The 15517-nt window shown below is 40.3% G+C and overlaps 1 protein-coding gene across 1 annotated transcript in view; it reads left to right on the top strand.

Moving 5' to 3' along the window:
- The window catches only part of LOC143039803 (hemicentin-2-like), an 18954-nt gene extending 10785 nt beyond the window's left edge, over window positions 1-8169 (top strand). The window contains exons 10-12 of the mRNA XM_076210050.1: window positions 1548-1693; window positions 3539-3733; window positions 8121-8169. Coding sequence (XP_076066165.1) covers window positions 1548-1693; window positions 3539-3733; window positions 8121-8169 — 390 coding nt within the window. The remainder of the gene's footprint in view (window positions 1-1547; window positions 1694-3538; window positions 3734-8120) is intronic.
- Window positions 8170-15517: the final 7348 nt, after the last annotated feature.

Consider the following 15517-nt stretch of genomic DNA (forward strand, 5'->3'; position numbering starts at 1 on the left):
GACTAAGGACAACTAGTAAAAGTAGTCCCATTTCATACACGATTGGGGCTACCGGTCATACTTCAAGTAGGACCTAGAACATGAAGCACAAATGGAAAGCTCCGTGGTGTCCGGTTCATGTTCTAGCCACTGTTATGTCTTGCCTAGGTTTTAAGAATCGTATATTGTACACAGGTTTTCTTATCTGAGCGAAGGTACCTCGTCCTCAGGGGAAAGGCTGTCGTAAGCCGGAGACCTGAAGGACTAAGAAGGAGGAGGAGGAAGGGGAGGGAGAAGTACCCAGCGAAGAAAGACAACGGAATAGAGTAGTAACGCTAACCTAGATAAATAATTAAATAACAAAAAATTTGATTCCTAACCAGGCCAGTTCCAGGAAAAAAAGAGTGATTGTGTGTGTGTGAGATAGAAATGAAGTTGAAACCAGGTTATTTGTGTTTCTGCAAAAATATCCACGTGTAACTTGTAAACTTTAGCAAAATGTTTTCTTCTCTGCTCACTGTTCTTCTGCCCTCTCTCACCTGCCTGGCCGGCACCCACCTTTACAGTGCACACAGACTGACACTGATTCGGAAGACAAATCAAAATTTGTAACATTGCCCTAATCAAATACAGTATTATGCAAACCAGGATACAAAAAACGTAGTTCAACATCTTAGTGATAACCAAAGCGCTGCGCCAGATAGTAAAAGGAATGTAAACAGCTTGAAAAGATCATAAAAAAGAAAACCGAAAGGATGAGGGAAAAAATGAACAGGAGGAGAAAAGCAGCTGTAGAAAAAGAAGAAGAAATAAAAGGAGACGCAGAGGCTAAAAAATAAAAAAAAAAAAAAAAAAAAAAAAAAAAAAAAAAAAAAAAAAAAAAAAAAAAAAAAAAAAAAAAAATAAAAAAAATAACAGAAGGAAAAAGGAAGAACAAGAAAATGTCTAAAGATTTAAGGCAAATGAAGATATTGTACTCACTGTGTTGGGGCCGGTGATGGCATTTGGCAGGATGAGCTCTTACCGCCAGTATTATTTAGTATTATATATATATATATATATATATACATATATATATACATATATACATATATATATACATATATATATATATATATGTATATATATATATATATATATATATATATATACAGGGCATTCTGTGCAATAAAATACAGAATATGTTTCATAGATAATTATAACTAATGGCATCCTTTTCTCCTTTGAATGAAACGAGATAATTCAGTTTGCCAATATTTGTTTTGTATTTGATATATTAAATCTTTAAGTTATCTTTCGTTCCACAGGAGCAATAAAGATAAATTATAATATAAACGATGTTTATTTTTATTCCCAACATAGTTTACCTTTGTCCTCAAAGAGTTTTTTTTTACGCTTTTATGACTAGCAGGTAACTTGAAGGGACGTGATTGGCTGCTATTAAAGTAAATTATTCAATAAAATAAAATTTTACTTTGCTACGGGATTTGGTAACTTAAGACGCAATGATAAAATCACCAGAGCTATAGTGGAACGTGAGGTTTTGGAGAAGGTCAATTGTGTCGAAGCTAGTAATCATATATTCGAGAGTGATTGATGTGTTGCAAGATAGTGAGGGCCGGGTGGACTGTGTATACCTCGATCTAGAGAAAGCATTTGATAAAGTACCTCACAGTGGTTTTATGTGGAAACTGGAGCGTATTGGTGGACTAGGGTAAATTACCCGAATGAATGAAGTTTTCTGAAGGATAAGTAGTGTTAGCATCTTTGATATTTATCTATGTCAATGATACCATTGAAGGTACAGCAAGCTATGCTAACATAGTGCAACATAGTAATATAGTATAAAACGCTAACATAATATAACATAGTAGATGATGCAAAGATTATGAGAAAAAGGAAAAACGAGGAGGACTTTCAGCTGTTGTAAAAATATCCATGCACTATTCGTTTGGAATCAGTTAGCAGTCTCCTTGTAGATGTCTTGATTATGCATAACTGTTTGTTAATCTAAACAGTAAATAAAATTGTCTGGCGGCTAATAAGTACTTCGAGCTCTCAGTCTGACAGTGCATAATTCTTATGAAGCTCATATTTAGGGACACTTCAGAAACCCTTGCGGACTATAGCCATGTAACACCACATTATCGTTGGAAAGTAATCTGAACTAAAAAAAAAAAAAAAAAAAAAAAAAAAAAAAAAAAAAAAAAAAAAAAAAAAAAAAAAAAAAAAAAAAAAAAAAAAAAAGTCCTCACTATATTTCGTTTGCCATCTGTATTCCACCTCTTTGACGCGATATTATTCCCAAGGATAGAAGCGATGGTTATCGCCTTGGAAGCAGCTGTGGACCCTAATTAACTTCAGAATCTTAATTTAGGAACAATATTCATAAGCTGGAAGACCACACACTCATAAAAATGAGGTTCAAAGTGCCCTCAAGCAGCTGGGAAGCTTCATATTTTAGATGCAGACCTTAACGGTGAAGGTTTGTGAAGCCTACAAGAAGTACTTCGGGATGTCAGTTGGGGACCAGAACAAGCCCTGGGCCTTTCACTATTGTTGTGAGCGCTGTAAGAAAACGCTGACAGGGTGGCTGTGAGGTGAGAAAAGGTCTCTGAAGTTCTCCAACCCACAGGTCTGCTTGGAGCCAACAGACCACTCCACAGTTTTCTTTTATTATTTATTATTATTTATCATTTATTATTTATCATTATTATTCTTATTATTATTGTTATTATTATTATCATTATTATTATTATTATTATCATTATTATTATTATTATCATTATTATTGTTATTTTCATTATTATTAATTGTTGTTGTTGTTGTTGTTGTTGTTGTTGTTATCATTATTATTATTATTATTATTATTATTATTGTTATTATTATTATCATTACTATCATTATTATCATTATTATCATTATTATCATTATTATCATTATTATCATTATTATCATTATTATCATTATTATTATTATTATTATCATTATTATTATTATTATTATTATTATTATTATTATTATTATTATTATTATTATTATTATTATTATTATTATTATTATTATTATTATTATTATTATTATTATTATTATTATTATTATTATTATTGTTGTCGTTGTTAATTATCATTATTATTTTGTATGGTGAATGTTAGCAAACGGTGGAAATTAAGGAATGTTGCTGCTGTGCATTACCCAAATCTCCCATCATCAATTGCTCCAATCCCTCGCTGATCCAAATACTCCATGCCAGTGCCACCTGTTCCAGATGAAGTCCAAGACAAGTATTTTAAAGAAGAGGAGGAGATGGATGCTGAGGACTTGGCTTACTTGCCTGAGGTACCAGAGAAAGTTCCTTACTTCCCAAATCAAAAAGAAGTAAATGACGTAGTCAGAGATATGAGTCTAAGTCCAATGCAAAGCTATTCATCTCAAGGATGGAGCAGTCGAACTTGGTCAATGGGGAGGTGCAAGTGGCAACTCATAGAAGTCGGCACGAACCTTTCTCAGGCTTTTAAACTCTTAGGGATGGCCTCTGCTTCTGTTATGATTTGCCTAGATTGTTTGACGCTATTGGGGTGCCGTTTGTGCCCAAGGAGTGGCGGTTCTTCATAGACGGCTCTACCACAAGTTTGAAGGCTGTCCTCCTCCACAATGGAAACAAGTTCCTGACGCTATCCCTAGCCCATTCAGTCTGTCTGAAGGAAGACTACTACAGTGTGAGAGTCCTCCTGGAAGCTATGCAATGCAACCGGTACAATTAGGAAATCACTGGAGACTTTAAAATCGTGGCTTTCCTGCTTGGTCTCCAGGGAGGCTTTATCAAGTTTCAATGCTCCCTCTGCCTTTGGGACAGCAGAGCCACCTCTGATCACTACAACAGAAAGAATTGGGAGCTGCGAACAGAATTTGTAGTTGGGACCCGGAACGTCATATGAAAGCCAATGGTTGATCCTAGGATTGGGTTCATGCTGCCACGGCACATATTTGGGGCTGATAAGGCAGTTCGTGAAGGCTCTTAACAAGGAATCAGCCGCCTTTAAATACCTTCTTGAGTTCTTCCCCAAGTTATCTTAGGCCAAATCAAAGGTGGGATTTTTGTTGGGCTTTAGATAAAGAAGCTTAAGTCTGCAGAGTTCTCCAATAAGCTCAGTAGGATTGAGAGAACAGCATGGAATTGTTTCATAGCAGTTGTCAAGGGCTTCCTGGGCAACCACCGAGCTGAAAACTACCAGCAGCTGGTGCAGGATCTGGTAAAGTCTTTTGACGACCTGGGATGCAGGATGTCCCTTAAACTTCATATGCTGTATGCTCACCTGGACAAATTCAAGGGGAATATAGGCGCCTACTCAGAACAAGGCGAGTGATTCTACCAAGATGTGAAGGAGACAGAGCTGAGGTACCAAGGGCACTATGATGAGAAAATGGTGGGGGACTGACTATATCTGGGGGATAATATGGGAGTGCAACCTGGACTACAACCGCAAATCCAGGAAATACAGTCATTTCTGAGGTGTTTAAGTCACTTTATAACTGTTATTTATTTTTAGTTGTTTATTTTTGGTAATATTGTGTTATAAAATGAATATATACCCTGCTGATTTAATTATATTAACTGATAAAAAAAATTCTTGATGAATATGAAACTTTTGAAATATCAGTCCTGATCACAAACCCAAACTTCTGGTTAAATTGTAGTATTTTTATGATAATGGAAAAAAAAAAAATAACACTTAAAACCGGGGAACAAAATATGTGTTACACGGTGATATGTTCTTTGTTTTAAGAGTACGTATGAAATAGAATATAGTATAGTATATCCTTACATATAATAGAAAATAACTGAGTTTGCTAAAAGAAAATTTTAAGGCATAACTATTGTGTATAGATATTATTTGTGATTATCCATGAATTCATGGACACACACACACACACACACACACACACACACACACACACACACACACACACACACACACACACACACACACACACACACACACACACACACACACACACACACACACACACACACACACACACACACGGCTCGGTGGCGGATTGGTAAAGCACTGGCCTCAAAAGCCAGAGAACCGGGGTTCGATTCCCCGGTTGGGCGGAGATAAGTTGGGTTTGTCTCCTTTCACGTGTAGCCCCTGTTCACCTAGCAGCGAGTAGGTACGGGACGTTAGTCAAGGAGTTGTGACCTTGCTGTCCCGGTGTGTGGTGTGTGAGTGGTCTCAGACCTACCCAGAGATCGGCTAATAAGGAGCTCTGAGCTCACTGCCGTAGGGTGGTGTCTGGCTGTCTCGACAGAGACTGCAGCAGATCCGAGGTGAATACACACACACACACACACACACACACACGGCTCGGTGGCGGATTGGTAAAGCACTGGCCTCACAAGCCAGAGAACCGGGGTTCGATTCCCCGGTCGGGCGGAGATAAGTTGGGTTTGTCTCCTTTCACGTGTAGCCCCTGTTCACCTTGCAGCGAGTAGGTACGGGACGTTAGTCAAGGAGTTGTGACCTTGCTGTCCCGGTGTGTGGTGTGTGAGTGGTCTCAGACCTACCCAGAGATCGGCTAATAAGGAGCTCTGAGCTCACTGCCGTAGGGTGGTGTCTGGCTGTCTCGACAGAGACTGCAGCAGATCCGAGGTGAATACACACACACACACACACACACACACACACACACACACACACACACACACACACACACACACACACACACACACACACACACACACACACACACACACACACACACACACACACACACACACACACACACACACACACACTCTCTTTCTATTATTTTTTTCATCAGTTTGATACAATATGCATATATAACCCAAGGCAAAGGTGGGTCGACAACCAAAAAGTGATAAATTAATCAATGTGTAAATTATGAAAACACAGGTTATTACTGTTGCTGCTGCTACTATTACTACTACTACTACTACTACTACTACTACTACTACTACTACTACTACTACTACTACTACTACTACTACTACTACTACTTCTACTACTACTACTACTACTACTACTACTACTACTACTACTACTACTACTACTACTACTACTACTACTACTACTACTACTACCACTACTACTTCTACTACTACTACTACTACTACTACTACTACTACTACTACTACTACTACTACTACTACTACTACTACTACTACTACTACTACTACTACTACTACTTTTTCTTTTCTTTGACAACGACCTCCATCCTCGTGGAACTATTTGGTGAAAGCAGCCAGGGTCTGTCTCCCAGAGACACAGTTCATTGGCCCCTCTCTCGCCAACGGCTGTGGTCGACTACCCTTTTATATTTTGTATAGTTTCCCTTTAATGAAGCGTAGTACATAAGTTCATTCATCCTATATGCTACTACAATCTGCTCAAAATCGAGGTTTTGTATATGAGTTGATTTAGGGGGTGGGGACCTGGTACCTCTCAGGGCTAAGAGGGCTGATGTTAAGAATGAGAATGACAGCCTACATCTCATCCACGATACAATGCTGCGTTTTGGTTATCATTTCTTTTCTGTTATCACCTCTGCCAGACGAGCGTAGAATGCCTTTGCCCTTGGACCCATCCCACACATCCCACCTGAAGTCGTAAAGGTTATCGGAGTGAATGAGCCCTGGTCCACATTCTGTATGCGCTCCTCGTACATCCTAATTATTCTATTTTTGTTCCGGGGTGGGATGCCTCAATAGTTAGGTTATTGTAACAGGGGGCCTACGGATTAAATATTTGTATATCAAAGAAGGCCAAATGTCCCCGTTTCCGGAAACCTCTTGCGCTGACATCCACTCGTGGTCATCTGATGTGTTGGACGTGCGATGCCTGAAGTTCTCCCCTCCTAGTGGGAGTAATGTTTGTTCGATGGTCACGTCCTTGCATACCTCCCGAAGCACTTGGACAGTGAGATTCTTTATCTCGTTGTGTTTCATGCAGAGGAATCCACCCTGCTTACATATCATCGCATGGTTTGGATCAAACTGTGTACCACAGGAATATCTGTTAGGCAGTCTTACCAATTACCATCCATACCTCAAGGCAATGGCATCCTTGGATTCTCTTTTGTTTAGGTTGAATCCCTTTACCCTGGTTGGTAGTGCTGTCAGTCAATTGAACACCCCATCTTCCCGTGGCATTACTGTCTTTCTTTTCCTATGACCCGATAGCTGATCTAAAAGAGTGCAAAGCTCCTCTTTCTACCTCACTTCCCTTCCCTTTGATATGTTTCTTCTGATTTCTCTGATTTCCATCTGTTTATCTTGTGACACGATGTTGTTTGTCAGGGAGAACTTGAGTTTCAGGGAGTTTTGGTGTACTATATTGGCAAGGTTTGGCGGGTTTGAGATGCCTAACCCTCCCATTCTTGGTGGAAGTTCAATTGATTTTCTCTCTTTCACGTTTGGTATCCGTCCGTTGGTGATGACCGGAATTAACTTACTTCTGATAGTTTCATTAAGAGGGCTTAATAGTTCGCTGATGTTCAGTAACGTCCTTAAAATGTAATTCCACTTGTGTTTAACACCATATATGAATACGGCAGTCTTTGCAAAGTTGGCTAGTAGCCTAACTTCCGCCACCTATTCGTTAACTTTGTCTTTGATATATATATAAATACACACACACACACACACACACACACACACACACACACACACACACACACCACACACACACACACACACACACACACACGCACACACACACACACACACACACACACACACGCATATATATATATATATATATATATATATATATATATATATATATATATATATATATATATATATTAAAGGATTTGGAACCGATCACTACACAGAAATGTCTTTCCCCCTCTTTAGTTACCTTCACTTCACTGTCTTTAAAGAGATTTTTGACTTCGTCGAAGTAATCTGGCTTCACCATGAGGATATACTTCTTTGCATTAAGGATATAGCCCCCCCCCCCCAAAAAAAAAAAAAAAAAAAAAAAAAAACAGACCGTGTGTCTGGACCAGATCCTAGCACTTTCTTACATCCTCTACTTTTCCTGTCCCCGTGAGATCATCTGCATGTGCTATCTGTTTAACTTGGTGCCCTCATGTTGTGCCCATTGTTGTAGGTGCATAAGACCAAGAGCGTACATTGCCATGGTCACTGGGTCTCCTTGAGTGGTGCCTTCCGATAATTGGATGACCTCCACTTTCGTTTTTTCTTCTCAACTCTATTAGTGACGAATAGCTTTGCTGGTTTTCTGTATGTGTTCTCCACATAATTGGCCAAAACTGGGCACTTGATTTTGATATTATGTATCTATTTATGTTGTTGAAGGTTTTGGTTACATCGACTAATAAGACTGCTTCGCAGTCTGGTTCCTCGAATATCCTCCTCATGGCATGACTTCCTGCCTCGTATCCTGCCTGTTGACCTGCACACACCTAAAGGTCGCCTGTCGCTTCTCGCACCTCGTCCATCGCGATCTCCATGATAGCTTTTCCTATTATTCTTCTAATCACCTCATCTATACCAACTGGATGATAAGCAGGCTTCTTGTCCAGTGGGATAAGTCTGCATGCTGTATATGCCTCGAGGTGCTAACAGTCTTCAGTAGTCATTTTCTTTGCCAAACCAGCGATGACATCCTGTAGTTTCCCCGCTGTTGTCGCAAATAGGTTGGTGCTGAGGAGATTTTTCCATACAGACGCATCTAAGCCCGATCGTCCTGCCGCTCCCTGGGTGTGTAGAGTATGGCTCCAGATCCTTTCACTCATGATGAGCTCAAATATCACTTCGTGGGGGTGAGAGATAGTCACCATTGAGTTTAGTGTCCGGATTTGTTGGTCTTGCTTTTGGATGCTTTTCTTTCATGATCTTCAGCGTTTCCTTGTTTAAGGGTAGAACTATCGGGTCTTCGTTCTCACCTGCGAGCAACTTCATGGCAGCCGCAACCTTTCCCTCCCTCATCTTATCCGCAAAATTCCTGGCTCTGTCTTCTGGTTGCTTCTTTCTGTTGGTGCCATTGTAGAGTCTATCTTGAATGGCCTCTGCATCCATCATTAGTTACTCCACTTCTTCCTTGTTCCACTGCTCCATCCTCCATTGTAATGTCTGGACATTCTCCGAGTGTTTTGATTTTCTGTGATTCCTCTGACATATAGACAGCCAGGGGCTTGAATAACCGTTGAGCATGAGGAGATGAGTTTATATATGCTCTTATTAGGCAGGTCATCTCCTCTATTAGGTTTTTGGTTGCATCACATTTAGGCGGGGTGAAAAGGTTTCCAGGGGAGAAGGCAAGTATCCTGCTGTAAGCGTCGTCCAGCCAACCCTCAACCATGGGCTATTGCCACATCTGTCAGAACCTACCCTTCCCCCTCCCGCCCCGCTGCTCTTAATGAAGTGGGTTTTTGTCCTCCGACCTCGATATCGTCAGATCACTTTCCGCTTCTGAGTCTCCTTTACTCACTAGACCACCACCCATGTTCATCTCCATCACATCCCTCCCATCCTCCACAGTCTCCACATCTTCCAGTTGACCACTCCTCGCCTCCGGAAGTTGTTGCTCTCTCCAGTTTCTGCATTCCCCTCCTCTTCTGCAGTTCGTGCACCTTCTTTCACCTTTGACACATGTACATTGTCTGCAAATTTGCTGCCCAGACGCACAAATGCAGCATGGTTTGCTGACCATCTCTGGTGGAATTCCTAGTTCTTGGGTCCCTTAAATTGACGATGCTAACACCACCAGTCCCCACCTGTGCCAGACACAGAGTACAACTTCTTTGATATTATAATTCCTTACAACTGATATTTTCTGTTCGTCCCCTGGCTTGCCAGTACTCAATTTTCACATGATAGTTCACAGCTTTCCTTCATGCTTGCCTGAGAGAATTTAGCCGTAAATTCGAAGGTCACCGATTTGGTCCAAACTTGCCCCATAGGGAGAAAGTCGGTCAAAGTGCACAGCAAGGTAAACATGGGCAGCCTAAGTCCAAGGGAGTGGCAGTTGCACCCCTCCAAATTTGGGCCTTTTCACCCAGTAATCACCTTTTGGCCTCTGGCACCCACACCGTTGGCCTGAGTATTGTCAAATTGGACTCCATGGCAGCCCTAGCCGCCCTCGACCTGTGGGTGAGATGGCGGGGAAATCGGAGCAAGTAACCATAATGACCCAAAATCCAAAAAATATAGCCGCAAATTGGAAGGTGACCGATTTGGTCCAAACCTCCCCCACAGGGAGAGAGTCGGTCAAAGTGCACAGCAAGGTAAACATGAGCAGCCTGAGTCCACGGGCGTGGCAGTGGCACCCCTCCAAATTTGGGCCATTTCACCCAGTAATCACCTTCTGGCCTCTGGCACCCATACCATTGGCCTGAATGGTGTCAAATTGGACTCCACGGCAGCCCTAGCCGCCCACGACCTATGGGTGCAATGTCGGTTAAATCGGAACAAGTGACCACAATGACCCAAAATCCAAAAAATCTCAAAGAACCCCATGAATTTAGCCGCAAATTCGAAGGTCACTGATTTAGTCCAAACTTGCCCCACAGGTAGAGAGTCGGTCAAAGTGCACAGCAAGGTAAACATGAGCAGCCTGAGTCCAAGGGTGTGGCAGTGATACCCCTCCAAATTTGGGCCTTTTCATCCAGTAATCATCTTATGGCCTCTGGCACCCATACCGTTGGCCTGAGTGGTGTCAAATTGGACTCCACGGCAGCCCTAGCAGCCCTCGACCTGTGGGTGAGATGGCGGGTAAATCGGAGCAGGTGACCAATATGACCCAAAATCCAAAAAATCACAGTCACAGTCACCATGACTGTAGATTAGCTTAAGTTGAATAGGAAAAGTCATGTTCATTTCGTCCTGAGTCAGTGAGCGTCGAAAATAATTTTAACATAGTAAAATGCTTGACCACCATGACTGTAGATCAGCTTAAGTTGAATAGGAAAAGTCATATTCATTTCGTCCTGAGTCACAGTCAGCGTCGAAAATAATTTTAACATGGTAAAATTCTCGACCACCATGACTGTAGATTAGCTTCAGTTGAATAGAAAAAGTAATGTTCATACCGTCCTAAGTCACAGTGAGCGTCGAAAATAATTTTAACATGGTAAAATTTCCGACCACCATGACTGTAGATTAGCTTCAGTTGAACAGGAAAAGTAATGTTCATTTCATCCTCAGTTACAGTGAGCTGTTGAGACAATTTTAACATGGTAAAATTCTCGACCACCATGACTGTAGATTAGCTTCAGTTGAATAGGAAAAGTCATGTTCATTTCGTCCTGAGTCACAGTGAGCTGTTGAGACAATTTTAACATGGTAAAATTCTCGACCACCATGACTGTAGATTAGCTTAAGTTGAAGAGGAAAAGTCATGTTCATTTCGTCCTGAGTCACAGTGAGCGTCGAAAATAATTTTAACATGGTAATATTCTCGAGCACCATGACTGTAGATTAGCTTAAGTTGAATAGGAAAAGTCATGTTCATTTCGTTCTGAGTCACAGTGAGCTGTTGAGACAATTTTAACATGGTAAAATTCTTGACCACCATGACCGTAGATTAGCTTAAGTTGAATAGGAAAAGTTATCTTCATTTCGACGTGAGTCACAGTGAGCGTCGAAAATAATTTTAACATGGTAAAATTCTCGACCACCATGACTATAGATTAGCTTCAGGTGAAAAGGAAAAGTCATGTTCATTTCGTCCTCAGTTACAGTGAGCTGTTGAGACAATTTTAACATGGTAAAATTCTCGACCACCATGACTGTAGATTAGCGTAAGTTGAATAGGAAAAGTTATGTTTATTATGTCCTGAGTCACAGTGAGCGTCCAAAATAATTTTAACATGGTAAAGTTCTTGACAACCATGACTGTAGATTAACTTCAGTTGAATAGGAAAAGTCATATTCATTTCGTCCTGAGTCACAGTGAGCTGTTGAGACAATTTTAACATGGTACAATTCTCGTCCTGAGTCACAGTGAGCGTCGAAAATAATTTTAACATGGTAAAATTCTCGACCACCATGACTGTACATTAGCTTAAGTTGAATAGGAAAAGTCATGTTCATTTCGTCGTGAGTCACAGTGAGCGTCGAAAATAATTTTAACATGGTAAAATTGTCGACCACCATGACTGTACATTAGCTTAAGTTGAATAGGAAAACTCATGTTCATTTCGTCCTGAGTCACAGTGAGCGTCGAAAATAATTTTAACATGGTAAAATTCTCGACCACCATGACTGTAGATTAGCTTCAGTTTAACAGAAAAAGTAATGTTCATTTCGTCCTCAGTTACAGTGAGCTGTTGAATCAATTTTAACATGGTAAAATTCTCGACCACCATGACTGTAGATTAGCTTAAGTTGAATAGGAAAAATCATGCTCATTTCGTCCTGAGTCACAGTGAGCGTCAAAAATAATTTCAACATGGTAAAATTCTTGACAACAATGACTGTAGATTAGCTTCAGTTGAATAGGAAAAGTCATTTTCATTTCGTCCTGAGTCACAGTGAGCTGTTGAGACAATTTTAACATGGTAAAATTCTCGACCACCATGACTGTAGATTAGCTTAAGTTGAATAGGAAAAGTCATGTTCATTTCGTCCTGAGTCACAGTGAGCGTCGAAAATAATTTTAACATGGTAAAATTCTCGAGCACCATGACTGTAGATTAGCTTAAGTTGAATAGGAAAAGTCATGTTCATTTCGTCCTGAGTCACAGTGAGCGTCGAAATAAATTTGAACATGGTAAAATTCTCGACCACCATGACTGTAGATTAGCTTAAGTTGAAGAGGAAAAGTCATGTTCGTTTCGTTCTGAGCCACAGTGAGCTGTTGAGACAATTTAACATGGTAAAATTCTCGACCCCCATGACTGTAGATTAGCTTAAGTTGAATAGGAAAAGTCATTTTCATTTCGTCCTGAGTCACAGTGAGCGTAGAAATAAATAATTAAAACATGGTAAAATTCTCGACAACCATGACTGTAGACTAGCTTAAGTTGAATAGGAAAAGTCATGTTTATTTCGTCGTGAGTAGCAGTGAGTGTCGAAAATAATTTCACCATTGTAAAATTCTCGATCAACATGACTGTAGATTAGCTTAAGTTGAATAGGAAAAGTCATGTTCATTTTGTCCTGAGTCACAGTCACCATGACTGTAGATTAGCTTAATTTGAATAGGAAAAGTCATGTTCATTTCGTCGTGAGTCACAGTGACCGTCGAAAATAATTTTAACATGGTAAAATTCTCGACCACCATGACTGTAGATTAGTTTAAGTTGAATAGGAAAAGTCATGTTCATTTCGTCCTGATTCACAGACAGCGTCGAAAATAGTTTTAACATGGTAAAGTTCTCGACCACCATGACTGTAGATTAGCTTCAGTTGAATTGGAAAAGTCATGTTCATTTCGTCCTGAGTCACAATGAGCGTCGAAAATAATTATATGGTAAAATTCTCTACCACCATGACTGTAGATTAGCTTAAGTTGAATAGGAAAAGTCATGTTCATTTCGTCCTGAGTCACAGTGAGCGTCGATTTTTTTTTTAACATGGTAAAATTGTCGACCAAAATGACTGTAGATTAGCTTAAGTTTAATAGGAAAAGTCATGTTCATTTCGTCCTGAGTCACAGTCACCATGACTGTAGAATAGGTTAAGTTGAATAGGAAAAGTCATGTTCATTTCGTCATGAGTCACAGTGAGCGTCGAAAATAATTTTAACATGGTAATATTCTCGACCACCATGACTGTAGATTAGCTTAAGTTGAATAGGAAAAGTCATGTTCATTTCGTCCTGAGTCACAGTGAGGTGTTGAGACAATACTAACATGGTAAAATTCTCGACCACCATGACTTTAGATTAGCTTAAGTTGAATAGGATAAGTCATGTTCATTTCGTCCTGAGTCACAGTGAGCTGTTGAGACAATTTTAACATGGTAAAATTCACAACCACCATGACCGTAGATTAGCTTATGTTGAATAGGAAAAGTCATCTTCATTTTGTCCTGAGTCACAGTGAGCGTCGAAAATAATTTTAACATGGTAAAATTCTCGACCACCATGACTGTAGATTAGCTTAAGTTGAAGAGGAAAAGTCATGTTCATTTCGTCGTGAGTCACAGTGAGCGTCGAAAATAATTTTAACATGGTAAAATTCTCGACCACCATGACTGTAGATTAGCTTAAGTTGAATAGGAAAAGTCATGTTCATTTCGTCGTGAGTCACAGTGAGCTGTTGAGACAATTTTACCATAGCATTTTAAAATGCTAGAAAGTGCTTGGCCATCAGGACTGTGGAGGAGCTTATCGTAAGTCAGGTTCATTTTGAAGTCCGTCACAGTGACCCATCGCATTTCATTTAATATTTTAAATTGCTTGGCCATCAGTACTGTGATTATTTTGAAATCGTGGACCTGTCGCCTCACTTTTAACATGCATGTTTGGCCATCAGGACTTTAGTTGAGCTTAGGTTCAAAATCATAAGTCAGGTTCATTTTGAACTGTCACAGTGACCCATTGGCGACTCAGCAGGCAAGGGAGGCGGCGGTGGCTCAGCAGGCAGGGCGGTCCTGTAGTAAGGGGTGACTCTAGGCTACAGGGTCAGGAATGAGCAAACATCAGGAGAGAGCCAGTTGGCTCTGTTTAGGTTGGAGCAGTTTATTAAGGACCAAGGGGGCATATATAAAACAGTGACAGGGCTTTACATCACATTTGGGAAATATCCTGTTTGGGGTATAGAAGACAGTTGGATAGGAGCCGATACAGGAAAAATCACAAAAATTTATATTTTGAGAGGGGAGTCTACCATGATTGGCTAGAAGGCAATATACAGTCCAGATATTTCTACTTTTGTGTGAGATATGGATTCCTACAGGCATCACACACACCAAAAAAGTAATTTCCTTCAATGTTGTTAATGAGGCTTTTAGCTTTTTCCTGAATGTTTGCCAACTAACATTAACGCTGGTCTTGTTCTGGTGTTGAATCCAAGTCACCAGCATTTTTTCCATCCTCTCCATTGTCAACGATCTGGTGTAATGTCCTAGGACCTAGATGAACCTGCTTCCACAGTTGCTCGTATTTTTGCAGCATTGCCTCCGATGCACCTCTGTGCGCTCTCCCTCAAGCCCAGGACATGGGATATGACCAAAGTTTTTTGTCCTTTTTTGTCCAGCTCAAAATTTCCATCTTCTTAGCCAGAGTAAGTTATTTGCACTGTATTTTCCTAGTGGGAAGGCTGCTGCTGGTTCCAAGAATATGAAGGACGTTTTGGGGCGATCTTGACGAACAAGTAAAGTGGCTGGACAGGCTGCAACTAAAAACAAGAGGGCTGCAAACATTGAACTGGGAGCAGGAGCGGCCACCTGTCAGCAGGCAGTGGAACTATACATCTGCCACACTGTTTGAAATGCGGTTGGGGCAAATCGCATCTTAGCAAACAAATTGCACAATTTTAATTAGTTGTAATATTTTCAATGTTCCATCCTACACACTCAATTCAGGGTTCATTTTGA

This window comes from Oratosquilla oratoria, chromosome 27 (assembly GCF_046742065.1).
Source record: "Oratosquilla oratoria isolate Oo_2021 chromosome 27, ASM4674206v1, whole genome shotgun sequence".
Lineage (NCBI taxonomy): Eukaryota > Metazoa > Arthropoda > Malacostraca > Stomatopoda > Squillidae > Oratosquilla > Oratosquilla oratoria.